At 40.7% G+C, this 21,456-nt stretch overlaps 1 protein-coding gene and 1 pseudogene across 8 annotated transcripts in view; both read left to right on the top strand.

Moving 5' to 3' along the window:
* The window catches only part of NCOA6 (nuclear receptor coactivator 6), a 72,140-nt gene that overhangs the window by 44,099 nt on the left and 6,585 nt on the right, over nt 1–21,456 (top strand). For 4 of the 8 annotated variants that reach the window (XM_023754403.1, XM_023754407.1, XM_023754406.1 and 1 more), the window contains exons 9-12: nt 2,163–2,284; nt 5,655–8,645; nt 11,506–11,574; nt 14,397–14,433. In XM_023754403.1, coding sequence (XP_023610171.1) covers nt 2,163–2,284; nt 5,655–8,645; nt 11,506–11,574; nt 14,397–14,433 — 3,219 coding nt within the window. The remainder of the gene's footprint in view (nt 1–2,162; nt 2,285–5,654; nt 8,646–11,505; nt 11,575–14,396; nt 14,434–21,456) is intronic. The other 4 variants (XM_023754409.1, XM_023754408.1, XM_023754410.1 and 1 more) reach the window with 3 other exon arrangements.
* LOC111826200 lies at nt 5,014–5,113 on the top strand (annotated as a pseudogene).

The following is a 21,456-nucleotide window of genomic DNA, read 5'->3' as shown; positions in this document are numbered from 1 at the left end:
CTCCCAGCTTCCCCATATTTCTTTGGTTATCTATATATATAAAAGGCTAATATGCAAAGTGTCCCCTTGGGAGTTCAACCGGGGCGTCACAGAACATGGCGGGTGATCAGTGGCGGTGGCAGGGTGTGAGGGAGTGAGGGAAGGAGGAGGCGGGGAGGTGGGAGGGAGTTGTGCGGTAGCAGTGCCTAGGCAGCAAGGGAAGGAGGAGGTGGGGAATCTGATGGGCCCTGATCACTGGCCAGGCCTCAGGACCCTACCCATGCACGAATTTTGTGCACTGGGCCTCTAGTACTCTAATAAAATATGCTCACTTAATGCTTCTTAAATCCTATAAATCAATAATTGTATATTAACAACCTGTATTTTTCTGAATTCAGACTCAGTAAGCCTTTCAGTTATATAATTTTTTCAGTAGATCTAAGTTAAATTCTTTACTGCTGTCAACCTGTGGGAATAATATTTTTTGTGGTACTATTTATTCCTCCCAGTTCTCTAGGAGTAAAATTGCAAGGTTGTACAGAAGTTATTGGTATGCATTTTTGCTATCTTCATCAGCCCTGAGGGAGATTGCTTATTTGTTGGGACTACAGATAGTTAAAAGGCCTTATACAGTGTCATTCCTAGGAAAGAGGGACAGTAGGTTTTATGGGAAGAACACCTGCTCCCAGCTCTTCCACTAGCTCACTGTGGAACTTTGGGCCTGTCTCTTACACCTCTCTGGGCCTTTGTTTTCTCATCCATACCGTAAGGTGGCTGGACTAGATACCTGAAAATTTTTTAGCAGTATAGTTATTTGAAAGTAAATGATACTGTAGAATCCTTACCTATAATTTGAAGTGAGCGAGAAGTTATATAAGGAACTAATTGATGCAGGCATATGTCCTATGGCTTTTTATTTATTTATTTTTAAAATATATTTTATTGATTTTTTACAGAGAGGAAGGGAGAGGGTTAGAGAGTTAGAAACATCGATGAGTGAGAAACATCGATCAGCTGCCTCCTGCACACCCCCTACTGGGGATGTGCCTGCAACCAAGGTACATGCCCTTGACTGGAATCGAACCTGGGACCCTTCAGTCCACAGGCCAACGCTCTATCCACTGAGCCAAACCAGTTAGGGCTCCTGTGGCTTTTTTTTTTAATAGTATTTATTTATTTTTATTTTATTTTATTGTTTAAAGTATTACAAATAGTAGTACGTATGTCTCCTTCCTATGGCTTTTTAAATGGATTAAAGGTAAAGCTCAAAATACTACACAGAATACAGTGAGATAAAATACTGTCTAAAAGTAGATGACCAAGAGTGGGGCAAAGGGAACCTAAAGGTAGGAAAGAAAGGTGCAATTAGGAGTAAGCTTACAAACAAAATGAGGGATAGAGCACTGTGGTTCTTTGGGAATGTGGATGTTAGTAAATAACATTTTCTTCATTTCTTTCCCACTAAAAGTTTTAAGCTACACTCGGGTAAAAGTGAAAGCATCCCAAACCCAATAGGGATGTCCGCAAATACTCATTCTGCAGCAAAATTAATTGCTTTGTTCTGGTATTCTCTGTCTCTTCTGAATACCATTTTCATCAGCAGCCTACAACTTCTTGCCAGGTGTTTTAAATGTTGGAACCAGCACCGTGAAAAAGAGACAATCTGGACACTGGTTGAATTTTATATAGCACAGATAGTGTGGTTTCTCAGGGACAGCACCTTATAATGTTGGTAGCCCAAACTAGGATCCAGTCTTAAAACATCTAAAAGATGTGCTAATAGATTTTAAAATTTAATGAAATTACCAGATTATTTTTTAAAGATTTTTTTATTGATTTTTAGAGAGAGGGGAAGGGAGAGGGGGAGAGAGAGAGAAACATCGATGTAATGATCTGCTGCCTCCTGCACACCCCCTACCGGGGTTCATCTACTACCTGGGCATGCGCCCTGACCAGGAATCAAACCAGCAACCTTTCAGTGCGTGGGACAATGCCCAACCAACTGAGCCACTCTGGCCAGGGCCCAGATTATTTTTATGCCAAATATTAAATATTTTATCAGACTAGGGAGATGTAAATAATGGTATGCATGATCATGCAAACAGATTTTAGTTCTTCAGAAATAGGGGAGGAGTTTTGTGTATGAACTATACAATTTACTCAAATGTGCAATTTATTTTTAGTACCCCAGATACTCGCCCAGCTGGTCTAGAGGAGGCCGATCAGCAGCCATTGCCTGGAGAACAAGGAATTAACTTGGACAACTCAGGCCCTAAACTGCCAGAATTTTCAAACCGACCACCAGGTGATAAAATGTTAAAGATTATATGCTTGTCATCATTTATACATTACAAGACTTCTCTTCAGGGAAACAATAGTATATTGTTTTGTCTCCTAACTATGGTAGCAGTTTAATGTGTCTAGTATTTGGAAACTTTGCTTTGATAGTAAGTAAAAATTTCAAATATAATTTCTGAAGGCATATAGATTCTGTTCAGATTAGTGTTTAAGTCTTCATAAGATCAGACTGAAATGTCAAGTGCCTCTTTATTCTTGTCAATATAAAGGTTATAGTTGGCATCAAAATGGAATAAGATTAAATGAAAAGATATTTTCACTTTAATCCTGCTTGCCTGCTTCTTTCCTGTAGCCTTTCCTACTGGAGCTTTCTCAGAGCAGAAAACTACCAGGGTTTAAAATAAGTTTTTAAATAGAAGTTTTATTATGAATCTTTGAACATAAAAGAATACATAAAGAGCTATAAAAAGGACACTGTGTACCTACCACCTAACCTAAAAATAAATAGGACCAATATTGTGGAAGCCCACTGTGTTGTACCCCTCTCTGATTATAAAATAATATTACCCTCTAAAGGTTGAAAAATTATTTTGAAAAGGAAAATGTTTTCAAAATTCATTCATTCCAACCTAGGAATTATAGAACCAAGGCCAGCTGCCATAGTACGTCTATACCTGAGCAGTGATTGTAACCTTACTCCCCTGTAACACAGTTGAAAACACACAAGCCTGTCACATTTAGGACACTCTCCTCTATGTGTACAAGGGACTATGTTTTTTACTTCCTCACAAGTTATTTCACCTTTCTGGCATGTAAGAGAGTGGTATCATTTTAGGGATAAACTTTAATCCACCCTTAATTTATGTATTTTAAAAGTGAATGAAAAAAATTAACTCTATCATGATATCAATACTTTGTGTTATTTATTACAAATTCTTTGGGCACACTACACTTCCCGTCAGTGAGTTGCAGCAGCACAATTGAGGCTGGGCAGTTACCAGTCTTTTGCATGTCTACAAGGCATTCGAACAGGAAGGTACCTACTTCCCTCAGTCACACCTGAATTCTTAATATATGAATCCCAGGGGTCCTCACACCTGGGATTATTGCTTCCTGTCTACAGTTTGCAAACTGGGAGCCTGCAGGCTGAATTTGGCCTATAATGTGTTTGAGTTGTCATGCAGTGTCTTAAACCAAACAAAAAACCTGAATTTAAATGCCTTTAGACAGAGCATTTGCTCAGCGGTTTGACTCTGTCCACAGAACTACTTCTGTCTTATATCAGGCCACTTCTCTTCACAACCAGTCTGACTCCTAAAGGCATATGAGTTTGCATCCCTTGATTAATAAATTTGGTTCTTGATTATATTATATGCACTGTGTGTGTCCTGGCTTTTCCTCTCCACCATTCTGTTACGGCAACCCCATCTGTCTTATCATTAGTGTCCTTTGGACTGCTGCCTCCAGCTTCTAGAACTTTATAGCAGCTATGCCCTCTGCTGTTACTTTCGAGAGGCTGCAGTATTGTCTATGCTACGTTCTTTGGTATTTACTATACTGTCTGGTGGCTTGATTTTAAAAATACAAGGCATTTGTGTCATAGCCCTGACATCAAGGGGCTTCTATAGAAATTACAATTTTCTTAACATGGAAACCTGAGTTAAACCTATGGAAATGCCATGTTATTGACTTTATAACTGTAAAGAAGTTACTTGAGCCTAAAACAAAAAAGGATTTTTAAAAAATCTTCACAGCTGGATTCTGCACATTGTACTCATTGGTACCGTGGAAATCTTTGGCCAGAAGATTTTAATTCGCTCTTGAGCACAGGGTCTGACCCTGTGGATCAGCAGCATTTGATAGCTATTTGAAAATCTTGAGCCAGCATTTCTTCCAGTGCCAGAGCCAACCATTCTTATTCCTGCACCTTCTTAAAACTTTCCAAATGTATTTTTCATGCAACAATGGAATAAATCTAGTTTGTGAAATTGTATCGCAACTATATGCCCACTTTTTCCCACTAACCTACCTTTATTCTTGGTTAATGTTTTCATCCTTTCGATTGATGATGTAAGGCTTGGGGTCTAAATGCCAAATAAAATCTTCACAAAAGAATCATTTGAGATGTTGCCTTCTACAAATCTATAGGGCATTGTCCCTTAGAGTTCTTTTCTTGAAATTATTATTGATTTCAGAGAGAAAGGGAGAAGGAGAGAGAGAGATAGAAACATCAATGATGAGAGAGAATCATTGATCGGCTGCCTCCTGCATTCCCCACATTGGAGATCAAGCTCATAATCCGGGCATGTGCCCTAACTGGAAATCAAACTGTGACCTCTTGATTCATAGGTTATGCTCAACCACTGAACCACACTGGCTGATAAGAAATTATTTTTTATTCCTGAGGACTATGCTTCTGGCTTACTTATTCTCCAGTTATGGATTCATAGAAAATAAAGTTTAGCATGTAAGAAAATAAATGAAAATTAATATACATAAAAAATCTTCAGTGCCCTCATTTTATTTTCAATGTGTATATCAACCTCTATTAGCTCCAACTATTTATTAAACGGATTTATGTTGGAAGGGCAGTTTAATTCAGTTGGGTTCCCCCAAAGGATTGAACCTGAGGGATGCAGCATGATGTGTGGAGCCAATGGATTAGAGTAATTTTAAATTCCTCTTAAGTAATTGAATCCTTTCTACTTCTGTAGAAAGACTTAAAAGGCTATCTTGGTGCTCACTTCAGCAGCACATTTACTAAACAATACAGAGAAGATTAGCATGGCCCCTGCGCAAGGAGGACACACAAATTCGTGAAGCGTTCCAAAACAAACAAAAAAAAGGCTCTCTTCGATGCTGGTGTTTTCAACAAAACCAAGTCTTAAAAAAATTAATCTGAACAGAAAATTAATTAAACTGAAAAAGTGAATCCTAATTGCTTTACTTCATTCACAAATAAAGTGAAATATTTATGCCTGCATGAGACCCCAATGCTGGGTGGTCAGCTTCTTGCTGTTGATGGAGTTTTTCTCGTTTCATCTAAATGTTTTCTCGTTTCATCTAAATGTATAAAATCGGCCACTTGCAGTGCATGGCACAGATTGTCTATCAGAGTCTTAATAGTAATGCCTCATTGAGACCCTAAAGACTGAGGAACTCAAGTTGATGCTATGCTTTTTGCTTCCTTAAGCAGTGTGCCCTTTGCTTATGTCAAATAATGGGGGCCTTCCCCATCCCCCCTGGGAACGGGCATGCCTGAGCTGTTTGTGCACAGTCTGTGTTGCCTAAATGAGTATTGCTTGGCGATACTCTGAAGGTAGCAAAGCTTTTCTTGCTAAAAATCTAACTTCCCTGATTTTGGGGGCTTGTTTTAGGTTATCCTTCTCAACCAGTTGAACAGAGGCCACTTCAGCAGATGCCTCCTCAGCTCATGCAGCATGTGGCACCCCCACCACAGCCACCACAGCAGCAGCCACAGCCACAACTGCCACCACCACAGCAGCAGCAACCACCACCTCCCAGTCAGCCACAGTCTCAGCAGCAGCAGCAGCAGCAGCAGCAACAGCAACAGCAGCAACAAATGATGATGATGCTTATGATGCAGCAGGACCCCAAATCAGTTAGGCTTCCAGTCTCCCAAAATGTCCATCCCCCAAGAGGTCCCCTGAACCCAGATTCCCAGAGAATGCCCATGCAACAGAGTGGCAGTATGCCTGTCATGGTCAGTTTGCAAGTGCCACCGTCACCTGATAAACAAAGAATGCCAATGCCTGTGAATACTCCTTTGGGAAGCAATTCAAGGAAAATAGTGTATCAGGAAAACCCACAGAATCCTTCCAGCTCACCACTGGGAGAGATGTCCTCACTTCCTGAAGCGAGTAGCAGTGAAATACCATCTGTCTCAGGAGGCCCAAATAACATGCCTTCACATTTAGTAGTTTCCCAGAATCAGTTAATGATGACAGTGCCCAAACCTGGACCATCACCCCTTCCAGCAACTCAAGGTGCAACTCCCCAGCAACCCCCTATAAATTCCCTGCCCAGCTCTCATGGCCACCACTTTCCAAATGTGGCTGCTCCAACACAAACATCTAGGCCTAAAACACCAAACAGAGCCAGCCCCAGGCCTTATTATCCTCAGACACCCAACAACCGCCCTCCCAGCACAGAACCTTCAGAGATCAGTCTATCACCAGAAAGACTCAATGCCTCTATAGCAGGACTGTTTCCCCCACAGATTAATATTCCTTTACCTCCTAGGCCAAATCTAAACAGGGGCTTTGATCAACAGGGCCTAAATCCAACAACTTTGAAGGCCATCGGGCAAGCACCTTCAAATCTTACCATGAATAATCCTTCCAACTTTGCTGCCCCACAGACTCACAAATTAGATTCTGTGGTGGTGAATTCTGGAAAGCAGTCTAATTCTGGAGCAACAAAACGGGCAAGCCCAAGCAACAGTCGCAGGTCTAGTCCTGGGTCCAGTAGGAAAACCACTCCAAGTCCTGGGAGACAAAATTCAAAAGCCCCTAAACTTACTCTGGCCTCTCAGACAAATGCAGCCCTGTTACAGAACGTGGAGTTGCCAAGAAATGTATTGGTCAGTCCCACTCCGTTGACCAACCCCCCTGTACCTGGGAGCTTTCCTAACAACAATGGGCTGAATCCTCAGAATTCTGCCATGCCTGTGGCTGCCGTGGGGGGCACGCTCGAGGATAACAAGGAGAGCTTGAATATGCCTCAGGACAGTGATTGCCAGAATTCCCAGGGTAGGAAGGAGCAGGTAAACGTTGAGCTAAAAGCAATACCTGCCCAAGAAGTTAAAATGGTTGTCCCTGAAGATCAATCCAAAAAAGATGGACAACCTTTGGATCCTAACAAACTTCCCAGCGTCGAAGAGAACAAAAATTTGGTGTCACCTGCTATGAGGGAAGCACCAACGTCATTAAGTCAACTTCTTGACAACTCTGGAGCTCCTAACGTGACCATAAAACCCCCTGGGCTTACAGATGTAGAAGTAACACCTCCAGTAGTTTCTGGGGAGGATCTGAAAAAAGCATCTGTCATTCCCACACTGCAGGATCCGTCTTCTAAAGAACCCTCAAATTCCCTAAATTTACCTCATAGTCATGAGCCGTGTTCAACCCTTGTTCATACAGAATTGAGTGAGGTCAGTTCTAACGTTGCACCAAGCATCCCTCCAGTAATCCCAAGACCTGTCAGCTCTTCCTCCATTTCCACTCCTTTGCCCCCAAATCAGATAACTGTTTTTGTAACTTCCAATCCCATCACAACTTCAGCTAACACATCAGCAGCTCTGCCAACTCATCTGCAATCTGCACTAATGTCAACTGTCGTCACAATGCCCAATGTGGGTAGCAAGGTTATGGTTTCTGAGGGACAGTCAGCTGCTCAGTCTAATGCCCGGCCTCAGTTCATTACACCTGTCTTTATCAATTCATCTTCAATAATTCAGGTTATGAAAGGATCACAGCCAAGCACAATTCCTGCAGCCCCACTGACAACCAACTCTGGCTTGATGCCTCCCTCCGTTGCAGTTGTTGGCTCATTACACATACCTCAGAACATAAAATTTTCTTCTGCTCCTGTACCGCCTAATGCTCCCTCCAGTAGTCCTGCTCCGAGCATACATACAAGTCGACCCTTGGTCCTTAACTCACGAGCCACCCCTGTTCAGCTTCCTTCCCCGCCTTGTACAACTTCTCCATTTGTCCCACCTCATCCCCCTGTCCAGCAAGTGAAAGAATTGAATGCAGATGAGGCTAGTCCTCAGGTGAGCACCTCAGCAGATCAAAGCACTCTGCCCTCTTCACAGTCAACTACAATGGTTTCTCCCCTTTTGACCAATAGTCCAGGCTCCTCTGTCAACCGGCGAAGCCCAGTTTCATCTAGTAAGGGCAAAGGAAAAGTGGACAAAATCGGCCAGATTTTGCTAACCAAGGCATGTAAGAAAGTTACAGGCTCTCTTGATAAAGGGGAAGAGCAATATGGTGCAGATGGAGAGACTGAAGGCCACGGGGTTGAGACCACAGCTCCAGGGCTTGTGGGAACAGAACAGTTACCCACAGAACTGGACAGTAAAACCCCAACGCCCCCAGCACCCACTCTGCTAAAAGTGACCTCTAGCCCCATGGGCTCGGGCTCCACCTCAGCAGGACCCAGCTTACCTGGCAGTACCCTCCCCACCAGCGTACGCTCAATTGTAACCACTCTCGTACCCTCTGAGCTCATCTCTGCGGCACCAGCTACAAAAAACAATCATGTTGGCATAGCATCTGAGCCACTTGCAGGTGGCCTAGTGGAGGAGAAGGTGGGATCCCATCCAGAGCTGCTTCCCAGCATAGGTATGTACTCGGGCCTGGCATCATCTCCGGTCCGTTTGTTGATGACCTATCCCACAAGAGAAAGCATGGTTCTTTTTCTACTTGGAGGAAGAAGAATAGGCTAAGTGGCAATAGTGGTGTTTCATTTATTGGAGTACATCGGGGAAATATATTTTTTAAATTCCATGTTAAGCTTACATTGATTAACGCGGTCCTGAAATAATGATATGCCTTTCATTTATATAGTTTTCCATTTTACAGGGAAACTTCTACATATGTCACATCATCTTCATACCAAACTATGTTAGGTAGCCCTAACCCCATTCTATGGGTGAGTAGATTGAAGCTCAGAGTAGTTCAGCATTTGTTTAAAGTGTATATTGTTAGCCTCCAGTTTGACATTGACCCTGAAATGTAAACAGCAGTTTCTGCAGGTTCTCCTTACCATGGTGAAACTGCTCTCAACAGTTTCAGAGCAGGGTTCTCCTAGCCCCTTCCTCACTCGACTCTGTCCCAGAGACTATTCCATCCAAACTGCTGCTCCAGAAAATCAGGTTTCATTATAATAGGCATGGGCAAAACAAAGTGCTTAAGAGACAGGCTTGGGTTGGTATCACAGCACCAGCATTTACCAGATATGTGTGCTTTTAGGCAAGTTCCTTGACCACTCCAAACTTCAGTTTCCTTCTTTGTAATATGGGGACAATAATAGTTGTAAGCATTCAATGAGATGATGCATATAACCTGCTTAGCACAAAACTAGAATATAGTAATAATTTAGTAAATGATAATAAAATTGTTGTGTTTCTTTTTTATGCAGTCTCTATAAATTAGTCTATTCCGTTTATGTGTATCTAGTCCAGATTGTTTCCTGTATTAAAGTGGCCTAACAATGGAAGCATAGTTTCCTAATACTTACCCCTCTTCCCTTTGCACTCGTCCCCCTCACACACACACACATGTTCTTCCTTTTGTGAATCTTAAGTGGTACAGAAGCTAGGAAGGACCTTTGCTATATCCTAGGCCAGTTAATAGTGCCTATCTTGTTTATGCAGCCAAAATGCTTCGAGTGCCTACCCCTGCGTGGTAAGCACCCAGGAGAAGGGGCAGAAAGAACACAAGCTTCAGGGTAAGATTAGAGTTCAAATTCTAGCTCTACTGGTTACCAATCAGAGTTGGATAAATTCCTTAACTTCTTGTAAGCCCATGTGCTTCACCTGTAAAATGGAGATTGTAATTCTTGCCTCACAGAGTTTATACAAAGATCCAGTGAGCCTAGCTAGCACAAAGGGGCCAGCACACTGCCTCATAGAGCTCTGGAAAGGTTAATTCCCCTTCTCTGCCTTTTCACTTCAATGCTCAAGATACAGAGAGGGAGAACGGCCTTTAAGGAGTTCACTGCCCTGGCAGGAGACAGAGACTTCACAGGGCTCAGCGCTGTAGGGTTCTGGTTCTAGTTCTACTGAGGTAGGTGAGCCCTAAGGATTAAAAAGCAACCTCATATTACTTAAATATAGTCTCTGCTATTAAATGTTTCCATTCTACTTCCTTCCAGGGAACTTTTCCCTCTGGTACCAAGAAAATAATGATGAGGTGATTATATCTGGATCATATATAATCCTAGAGAAATGTGTAAGCCTTGGAAGATGAACCAGCAATTGGGAAGTTCTTAATTTTAGTTAAGATTGTTTCCATTTTTTTTCAAGGGCTGCTGTGCTTTCACCTTGAAAATGTGAGAAAGCAATACTGGAGTTAAAAGTAGAAGTTATAATTTTAAACTTTATCAAATAAGCATACAAAAATTCTTAATACAAATGCATTAAGGTGCATTTTTTTTACCAGGGTGGGGAGAGAAATCTACAAAATTCATAATTTCCATAGGCAGGTAAAACTTACTGCAGTTTATCTAGGATGTTAGACTGAAGTATCAGGATGGGAGGACATACTCTTGAGTGACTGTGGCATATCTGTGCCCTTTAATCTTTACTGTATGATCCAAGAAGTTTCCATTCTAGAGTATATTGTGTATTCTATTCCACTCCTCTTCAAGGGCCTACATTCTCTCTGTCCTTCAAATACCTAATTCTTATGTTTCTTCCTTTAGTGTACCTTAAGATTTCTCAGTTTAGAATTGATCTCCCATGCTTTGGACTCCCATAGCACTTTATATGAATCCATATAACATAGTGCATTCCAGTGTGCCACATATGTATATCTTATATTTAATACTAGATTGAATTCCTGATGGGCAGAAAGGATGTAATTTGGTCTCTAAGGGTGCTTGGCACAGTGCCTTGCCCCTAGTAAGTGCTTGGTACCTGCCAGATAAGTAAATAACATATCAAATTGATTTTTTAAGTATGAATTGAATACCTGTTTTCTATCCATTGCTCTTGCCAGGTGCTGTAGAAAAGTACAAAATAAATTATATGGTTCATTTCAAATCTCAAGGAGTATAGTCTTTAGAGGAATGAGACAGAATTTTTTAAATGGTAGGGTGAATGGTGTAATTCATTGTTCCTCTGAAAGTGGTTTGGTTTGCCTACTAAGGTATACTTTTGGGTTTTTAAAACACCGGACAGAACTTAACCCCAAGAAGCAAAAATTATGAGTGCTATTGTTCGCATAGCCACCTCCTTCCTTGATCTTTGTACACACAAAGGAAAAACAAGTATCCCTAGTGTTAGTCTTTATTACTCAGTGTTGTAGTAGTTGATTTTTTAAGTAAATTTTGAAATATAATTTCAAAGTCAACTTCAAGTACTGTGTTCTAAGAGTATATATATTTCAGCAGTTGCTTAGACCTTGATTCAATCAATGCTTTCTGTTTTGTTTAGGAAATAAAATAAAAGACCTATGTATTTTTTTTTTCTTGCCTTAGCCCCTTCACAGAATTTAGTCCCTAAGGAAACTCCAGCCACAGCACTGCAGGGGTCTGTTGCCAGACCAGGTAAGGTGCACTTTGGAAAAAACTCTCAGAGTGGGATGGGTTACAAGTGAAGGAACTATTGCTGTCCTGAATGTGCCAGGAAGTGGCTGAAACTATCTTAATCAGTTTGCTTCAGAGCAGTCTTTGGTTAGTAGCAGAGCTTGTGAAGTACTATTTGAGGTTATTTTCCCCCCAACCAGCTTACTCTCTTACACATTCCTGGTGTCAGCCAGGGAACTCAAGAAGAGCATCTCAGTGCCCATTGTCTGTCTGTCGCCCAGCCATGGGTGGTTTCCATTGCAGAGTTCACCCTGTTCCATAACCCTGACATTCATAGCTGGCAGCTGACTGGCTAGAATATGGTGCTTACTGAGGTGACAGACGTTACTGCACTAAGATAGTAATTGCATTATCGTGACAGGAGTGGAGGCTTGTTTTGAGAAACTCTGCTACAGTGAGGTAGCAATTCTTTCAGGGAAACAGAGTCATTTCAGTCATCTCTGGATGGCATTAAGTTTCTTCTCATGATCAAGATACTGTAAATAGCACTAAGGATGGTGTTTTTGGAAGGTGAAGTCGATGGTAATCTGACAAATAATTGCTGTGGGATGCTGGGTCAGCTCTGAATGCATGCAGATCTTGATGGCAATAATAGCACTGCCTTCATAGATTAGACTGCCAAACAGATAAATAACAGATATGTTGTAGTTTAGTCTTGCCCACATCATTGTCACTGTAGGTCATTCTAGGGGTACCAGAAAAAAACAAAAAGACGTATGATTGCTTTCCACAAGTAGGTTAGAATCTCACTTACAGCACAGTTGATACACTTGACAACATTTGTAAGCAGGAAACACAATCATGTTTAATTTTGTGTGTAAGCCAGTGAAAGTGAGGTATAACTTGTGATTGATTATGTTCTAAACCTGCTTCTCAGGGTGTTCTGTCCTGTGTGACAGGACTTTCTACTGCACACTCTCAGAAAAATCAGGCCTCTGAACAAATGAACAAAAGCATTTTAACCACCCAGACTCTTCCTTAGCTACCGTCTGGCCACATGATAGCTGACATTTGTGGGAATGGAACATATTATTTAGATAAAGGGTTATGATGGTAAACCTCATTTTTGGTGAGAAAAGGAGCAACTAAAAAAGGGAAGGGAATTCTGTTTCCTGTCCCAAAATTTTTACTCCAGAAAATGGGCTTTACCGTATCATAGGTCCTCCTCAAAATAACTGGCCCAAGAATCCTGTTCCTTTTCAGAGTTTGACTTAGATGAATCTCCTTAAAATACCCACAAAGCCACTAATTGCCTTCACCAAACCCTCTTTGATCCCGATTTACATGAATTAACTGTGATAGTATTGAATTTTGTTCCAAAAGAGCAAGCTAATCAAGATTTTTTTGTAATCACCCTCTTTTGACAAAGCCATTTTCATTTTTGAGCACATTACCTAAGTTTCTTTGCTCCAGCAGAGCCAGCAAGGCAGCAGAGACTCAATGAGTTGGCATCTGTTTCTTAGGGAGGGGCTTCCATGTTATATGGGTCAGATATGGGGAGCTTAGGAGCAAATAAGAAGCAAAGATTCTCTTCTGCCAGCATCTTGCATTAAAGGCAGAGTAATCCAGCCCCCTTGCATGAAGCTGCATCAACATGAGCATCATAGCAACAATAATAATAACTAATACTAGGGGGTAGGAGTAGGGTGGAGGGGGTCAATGCGGGGAGGAGAACATCTGTAATACTTTCAACAATAAAGACAAATTTAAAATTTTGTAAATAAATTACTTAAAAATAATAATAGCTAATACTAAATTATTTACTAAGCACCAGGTGCTGTACTAAAATTTTTATGTGATATTTCATTTAATCTTCTTTGAAGTGGGTTAAAGTGGTTTCAGATGAGGCATTGAGCACAGAGAGGTCAAGTAATTTGTTTAGGGTCCCATGGCTAATAAGCAATGAAGTCACGATTTTAACCTAGGCACTCTAGGCTTCATTACCTTTAGATTACCATGTAAGCAATCGGGTATGTTAGACATGTACACTGAGTATGAGTTGCTGAATTATCTAAAAGTAGGGACAGGACTGTAGGAGACCAGAGTCAGGAGAGATCACTGCTATCTGATGCATCGGGAAGTCTTTAGAAAAGATGGAACTACCTAAAGGCATATAATGCAGGAAAAAGATGTTTTTTCTGCTGGAGCTGAGAAAGAAATGCCTGGTAAACCCATAGGATGCTTATTTAAGCAAAACGCTGATAGACAAATTACTGAGATTTTTCTTTCTTGGAGAGGGCATTGCTGGGAGGTTGAAGAACAGGAACATAATGGGGTCTATAGGCAATATCTCAAAGCAAAGCTGTCTGCCCTCTAAAATTCCATGAGGAAGTCCTTTGAAGGAGAATGCATTCTTAATAGATTTTAAGACATATTGAAAGATTACTGTCTTTTTTTAAAAAGTGTCAAAAGAGTGGAAATATTTTAAGAATGAAAACAAATCTTTTCTACATGAGAGAAAGAGGCTTATTTTACTAACCAATTATACCTGGGTGGAATATGAACCAGGCAGTGTGAATTTAGTTCTATTGATCCAAACAGGATTATTTCACAGTGTGGAGTAAAAATAAAAATAGACCAAGTATGTGTCTTACGCCCCAGACAACCGAATTGTGTCTGTGCCAGCTCTGTCTCTATATCCTGTAGGGTGAGGATACTGCTGGGCACAGAGACATGTTAGCCTAAATAGGGCATTCAGAATCTTGTGGACACCTAGCTTCTCCCTGTGGACATATATACCATACACTTCCACATCTCATTTCTGTCCTTTGTATTTTTTACAGAACTTGAGGCAAATGCTGCCATAGTCTCTGGACAAAGGTAAGATGATCATTTCTGCAGACTTAGCATCAATATGGCATAAGCCTCTTTGAAGGGTATCTGCTTTCTTAGCCTTGAAACCCCTTCTAAAGTAGGGAGCTGTCATGAGTCCTAACCTTTCAGAGATGACATTTTTTTAAATAAAACTTGGTGGCTAAATTTCTATCTTTCTTGATTGTTTTGAAAACTAAATGAGATAATATGTTCTGCACTCAGCATAGTGAGTAAATAGTAAATATCCAGTATATAGGAGCTGTTGCTATCATAGTCATTAATAATAATCCTTACAACACCTTCTGAAGTATAGCTGTTTGATCCTCAAAGCAGAAGAGAAAAACCCGGCGTGGTCTGACCCCAAAAACCCATCCTTTTTTGTTGTTATCTATGCTGTCTCACATAACCTAACAAAATGAAATACAACTGTGGCTTCTACCTCATTAGCCCCATGGAGAGGAGTATTGTTGTTTTCAAAAAGCCATTCCTTTTCAGTGTAGGATTGCACTAGATAACATTTTAAACAATTTCTCATATTTGTACATCAACTTAGTTTGTAAAACACATTCACAATCATTCTGTCATTTAATCCTCATATTGACCCTGGGAAGTGGTAGTAATAGCCAGTATTTGTTTGAATGCTATTCCATGCCATGCACTGAACTACAAGCTTCCTAGATGTATTACCTCATTTGATTTTCACAGTATCTATTGGGAAAGTAAATTCTCTTTTACAGATAAGGAATGTATAGATCAGAGAGGTTAGCTAATTTACTCAAGATAACAGATTTAATAAATGGTGAAGCTGAGATTCAAACCCAGGCATCCTGACTCCAGAGCCCTCACATTTCACTAACGTATTGTGAATGAGATTTATAGATCAAGAATCTGAAGCTTAGAGAGAATTACAAATCATGTCCAATAAATGCATAGTAAGACTTGACCCCTGTTATTCTGGCTCTAAAATTGCTATTTGTACTGTGCCTGTCAAGGCTTTTTGTTTTTGTATTGGGCTAATAATTGAATTCATTTACATTTCTCAAGCATACACCAACTATGTGACTAGAGAAAGAAGATAATCAGACCAAAAAACACCCTTTGGGTATTTGTTTCTAGAGCTACCTGAACATTCATCATATAAACACCAGGACAGTATTGCTGTGGCTTTTGTTTTGACAGAGAAAGAGGCACTTCCATTAGAAATCTTTCTTCCTTGGAGGCTATGACCATTTTCTGGGCTCCCAGCCAGAAAGCCGTCTTCACCGCTTCTAAAAGGATGTGTAAATCTCTCTGACTTGTAATTCCACCCCAGCTTCAGCCTCACCTCTCCTTGACTTAGCTTGGTTTCTGGGGCAGTCATTACATATAAAACTAAGATAATGAACAGGGTGGCTAAATTCCCAGGCATAGTGCCACTAGCAAAGGGTCCGCTGGCAAGAGTGAACAGATCAGAAAATTACAAAGAAGAAAATTACCAGTAAACCAGTATTCCTGTGATTCAACAATATTCACTGTGTATAGTGTTTATATACAGGTGTCTTCAAAAATGTATACACACTTTAACAGCTGATAACTCAATTTTAATAAAAATGATATGTATTTTAATAAACACTGCCTTTATAGCTCTAGCTGGTTTGGCTCAGTGGATAGAGCATCGGCCTGCAGACAAAGGGTCCTGGGTTTGATTCTGGTGGAGGGCATGTACCTTGGTTGAAGGCTCCCCAGGCCCTGGCCCTGGTCAGGGCTCATGCAGGAGGCAACCAATCGATGTGCTTCTTTCACATTGGTGTTTCTCTCTGTCTTTCCCTCTCTCTCCACTCTCCCTAAAAATCAATGGAAAAATATCCTCGGGTGAGGATTAACAACAACAACAAACACAAATAAACCCAGGCTTTATAATTATTCAAAGTGTGTGTAAACATTTTTTGGGACACCCTATATAAATGCTATTCATTGTACACACACACACACACACACACACACACACACACACACGTATATCTCACACACATCTATTCATATGCAGTTATGTATATACTCAATATATATTATCATGAAAATGGGATTATACTATACATAATGTTGGTAGCATTTTTCCTCATTATGATACCATGAACAGTTTTTTTTTTATTGTTGACACTATTACAGATGTCCTCCATTTTCCCCCACTTGCCCCCCTTCTGCCTATCCCCTGCCCCAGCTTTCACCACATTGTGTCTATGGGCTATGCATATATGCATATATGTTTTCTTTCATACTCTGTATCCCCATGACTATTCTGTAACTACCAATTAGTATTCTAAATCCCTTCACCTTTTTCACCATCCCTCCAACCTCCCTCCCATCTCATTTATTGCCATTTTATTACTCATACTAGGGGCCTAGTGCATGAATTCGTGTACCTTGAAAGGAATTGTGGGCCGCGAGGCTGCAGTGGGCACAGGGGCGGGTCTCGGCCCATCCTCCATGCCCCCCGCCCCACCCCTCCTGCCTCGGCCCCTGGTCCCCTGTCTGCTGGCAGCCCTGCTCCCACTCTCACCGCCGCTCCCACGTGCTGATAGCACCGCCTGCTTGCACCCGCTGACGGCATGGAGCGATTGGGGCTGGCGCCAGCAGCAGGTGCAAGTGGGGCCAGTGCCATCAGTGGGTGCGAGCAGCGGCTGCTGCCCTGATCGCCCCTCAGGAGCAGGGGGAGGTGGAGAAGCCCTATGGAGCGATCCGAGCCCACGCCAGGTGCTGGCAGCGGGTGCAAGCAGCAGCTTAGGCTCCAGCAGCAGATGCAGGCGGGGCTGGTGCCAGCAGCAGATGTGAGCGCTGGGCAGGACTGTGGCGCACAGGAGCAAAGAATTTTCAGTAACCACCAGAGGCTCACCCCAATGACAGTGACCGGCACCCCACCTTGGTCTGGCAGCCCCACTCACCTGCTCCACCACCTTGCCACAGCCGACGCCCACCATGTTCCATGCCCTGTCACTTGCTGCAGACACTCACCATGTTCCGCACGCACCCCCTGGTGGTCAGCGCACGTCATAGCGACCAGTTGTTCGATTGTTCCGCCATTCAGTCTATTTGCATATTAGGGTTTTATATAATTAGATAGATTTTTTTATCCTTGTTTTCTTTTTTTTTTTAATATTTTTTTAAAAAGCTACAGAAAGCGGCTTGGATAGGCCAGGTTGTGTGGGGCAAAACCTTGGGGAATCACCAGGGAGGGGTGGACAGTGTAAGCCAGGTTGATGGAGTCTCAGCTATGGTGCCTGCCTATCAGCTCAGTCTTGATGTGGTTTCTTTATTTTTTATTTTTTTTATTGATTTTAGAGAGGGAGAGAGAGGGAGAGAGAGATAGAAGCATGAATGGTGAGAGAGAATCATTGATCAGCTGCCTCCTGCATGCCCCCAACTGGAGATCGAACCCACAACCCAGACATGTGCCCTTGACCAGAATCAGACCCGGGACCCATCAGTCCACAGGTTGATGCTCTAGCCACTGAGCCAAACTGGATAGGGCTCGATGTGGCTTCTTTAAATTCTTCATTGTGGACTTACATTCATCTAAATTTAAGGCAGTTCTGAATGATGGTTGTTCTGCAATTTGGTTGTATCTGGGAGGATTCCAGTACCACATTTACCTACGCCATCATCTTGACCAGAAGTCTCAATGAACAATTTTTATCATTAACCTTTACAACATAATTTTTCATGACTGCATATAATGTACCATGATTTAATTAACTGATCTGTTATTAAGCATTTATGTCCTCTGTTTTCATTGATATGAATAAAATGCTTTGACAACCTGGTGTGGAATTAGAGCTCTGTAAAGAGATTTGTTTCCTTAGGCATCTAGAAATGGAATTGCTGAGCCAGAGTATTACACTAGGGTTTTTCAGCCTCAGCATTACTGACAGTTTAGATCAGATAATTATTGGGAGTCGGGGCTGACTTATGCATTATAGGATGTTTAGTGGCAACCTAGTAGGTGCCACTTAAAGTTGTTAATAGCATCCACCTCCCGCCCACCCCAAAATGACAATAAAAAAATGTCTCCTGACATTGCTAAATGTCCCCAAGGAGGCAAAACTACCGCCTATTGAGAACCATTGCAGTAGACAGTTTACACTCCATCAGGAGTTTCTGTCCCTATACACTCAATAATACTGGATATTACCAATTTAACACTTGGATTGCGGGAAACGAGTTAAGTCGGCTCGCGTGAATTGCGCGTACTCCGCGGGAGCCGTCTTAACTCGGTTCATATAGATTTGCGGTGGAGTGCGGGAAACGTGTAAACTCGGGCCGATTGTAACTGCGTATTACCAAATATTTGTTTGTTTGCCGTTCACAAAGATACCTACCTGCGTATGCGAACCGTTTCATACCCATTGGGGTAATAGGTATCATAAAAATCCCTTGTAAGTAGAGAACACTTTATGGCGCTGGTCGAGTACAATACCGTTAGGGTACCAATGTATTGTTTTCTCATTTTATAACCAATATCCCTGGATATCTCACCATGCAAAGAGAATAGTTATTGAGAAATACTTCTTGTGTCCGGACGTCTTTAGTTTTGAGTTTTGTGAATATTATTACGTGTTTAAATATTTAAATATATTGTGATAAAGACATTCATATAGAATTTTTTAACCAAATAAAATAAAATCGTTCCGCAAAGTGTTCGCATAATAATTATTTTTTTATATCAGATATCTATCGGAGTACCGCTATTTTCAGTTAGTATTATTTTTATTTGCTTTAACCTAGAGTGTCGCAGCATTCAGACTATAGTGATGATGAGTTTTGTGCAGACAAGTTGTCCAATTATTCTTGTGATAGCGATCTTGAAAATGCGAGTACAAGTGATGAAGATTCTAGTGATGATGAAGTAATGGTGCGTCCCAGGACATTGAGGCGACGAAGAATTTCGAGCTCCAGCTCTGACTCAGAGTCAGATATAGAAGGCGGGAGAGAAGAATGGTCGCATGTTGATAATCCACCGGTCTTAGAAGATTTTTTAGGGCATCAAGGATTAAACACAGATGCTGTTATAAATAATATAGAAGATGCCGTGAAATTATTTATCGGAGATGATTTTTTTGAATTTCTTGTAGAGGAGTCAAACAGGTATTATAATCAAAATAGGAATAATTTCAAACTTTCAAAAAAAAGCCTAAAGTGGAAAGATATAACCCCTCAAGAGATGAAGAAGTTTTTAGGGTTAATTGTTCTCATGGGACAGGTGCGCAAAGATAGAAGAGATGACTATTGGACCACGGAGCCATGGACGGAGACGCCATATTTTGGTAAAACGATGACGAGAGACAGGTTCCGACAGATATGGAAAGCTTGGCACTTCAATAATAATTCGGATATCGTAAATGAATCAGATAGACTTTGCAAAGTGAGACCAGTACTAGATTATTTTGTGCCTAAATTTATAAATATTTACAAACCTCATCAGCAATTATCACTAGATGAAGGGATCGTACCTTGGAGGGGAAGATTATTCTTTAGGGTATATAATGCTGGCAAGATCGTTAAATATGGAATATTGGTTCGTTTGTTGTGCGAAAGTGATACAGGATATATCTGTAACATGGAAATTTATTGCGGCGAAGGAAAGCGATTATTGGAAACGATACAAACAGTAGTGTCTCCATACACTGATTCGTGGTACCATATATATATGGACAATTATTATAATAGCGTCGCAAATTGTGAAGCACTTATGAAAAACAAATTCAGAATATGTGGAACAATCCGGAAAAATCGAGGTATACCTAAAGATTTTCAAACAATTTCTTTGAAAAAAGGTGAAACAAAATTTATAAGGAAAAATGATATATTGTTACAAGTGTGGCAATCAAAAAAGCCTGTATACCTGATTTCTTCGATTCATTCTGCGGAGATGGAAGAAAGTCAGAATATTGACAGAACATCAAAAAAGAAAATTGTCAAACCGAATGCACTCATTGACTACAATAAACATATGAAAGGTGTTGACCAGGCCGACCAATACCTTTCATATTATTCGATATTTCGGAGGATGGTCAAATGGACAAAAAGGTTGGCAATGTATATGATAAATTGCGCATTATTTAATTCTTATGCAGTTTACAAATCAGTGAGGCAAAGAAAAATGGGTTTTAAAATGTTTTTGAAACAAACAGCTATCCACTGGTTGACGGATGATATTCCAGAGGACATGGACATTGTTCCAGACCTTCAACCAGTACCGTCTACTTCTGGAATGCGGGCTAAACCACCTACATCTGATCCACCATGCAGGCTATCGATGGACATGAGAAAGCATACGTTACAGGCAATTGTCGGAAGTGGAAAAAAGAAAAACATTTTGAGAAGGTGTCGCGTATGTTCCGTTCATAAATTGCGCAGTGAGACACGCTACATGTGCAAATTTTGCAATATACCTCTACATAAAGGGGCGTGTTTTGAAAAATATCATATGCTAAAAAACTATTAATTTCTATTTGTTTTGATTTATTATGAAAATTTTATTTTAACCTTTAAAAATATGTGTATATTTTTAGGTAATAAGTATTTTTTGGGTTTTTCGTATTTAGTTGATATATATCGAATTATTTATGTACTGAATAGATAAAAAAATGTCTGTGATTGAATAAATTTTCATTTTTTACACAAGAAACCGAAAATTTCATTTCAATCGAACCCATACTTCAAAAGATATAGGCATTTTAAACTAACTCTGATTTTGCGCGGGAAACCTAAATAATTGCCCGCGCCATCTTATATTTTGGCGGGAAATTCACCCGACACCGTAGTGTTAAAATCTTCACATACTAAAAGGGATTTAAATAGGGACAATCAATATACCCATCAGTGTATTGTGAATATATTCCCATGTATATTCTTCTGTAATATGACTTGTAATAAGTTACTGTCTAACTACACCAGGTTCATGGTAAATGCCAGCATATGTTAGTAATTTCTAGATTTTAGGTACTATTAACTTTTGAAGGGGAATAATATTATCTTAGGAAAATGGGTGAG

Source organism: Myotis lucifugus, unplaced genomic scaffold, assembly GCF_000147115.1.
Source record: "Myotis lucifugus unplaced genomic scaffold, Myoluc2.0 scaffold_60, whole genome shotgun sequence".
In the NCBI taxonomy this organism is placed as follows: Eukaryota; Metazoa; Chordata; class Mammalia; order Chiroptera; family Vespertilionidae; genus Myotis; species Myotis lucifugus.
This window is presented reverse-complemented; position numbering and strand designations above follow the sequence as displayed.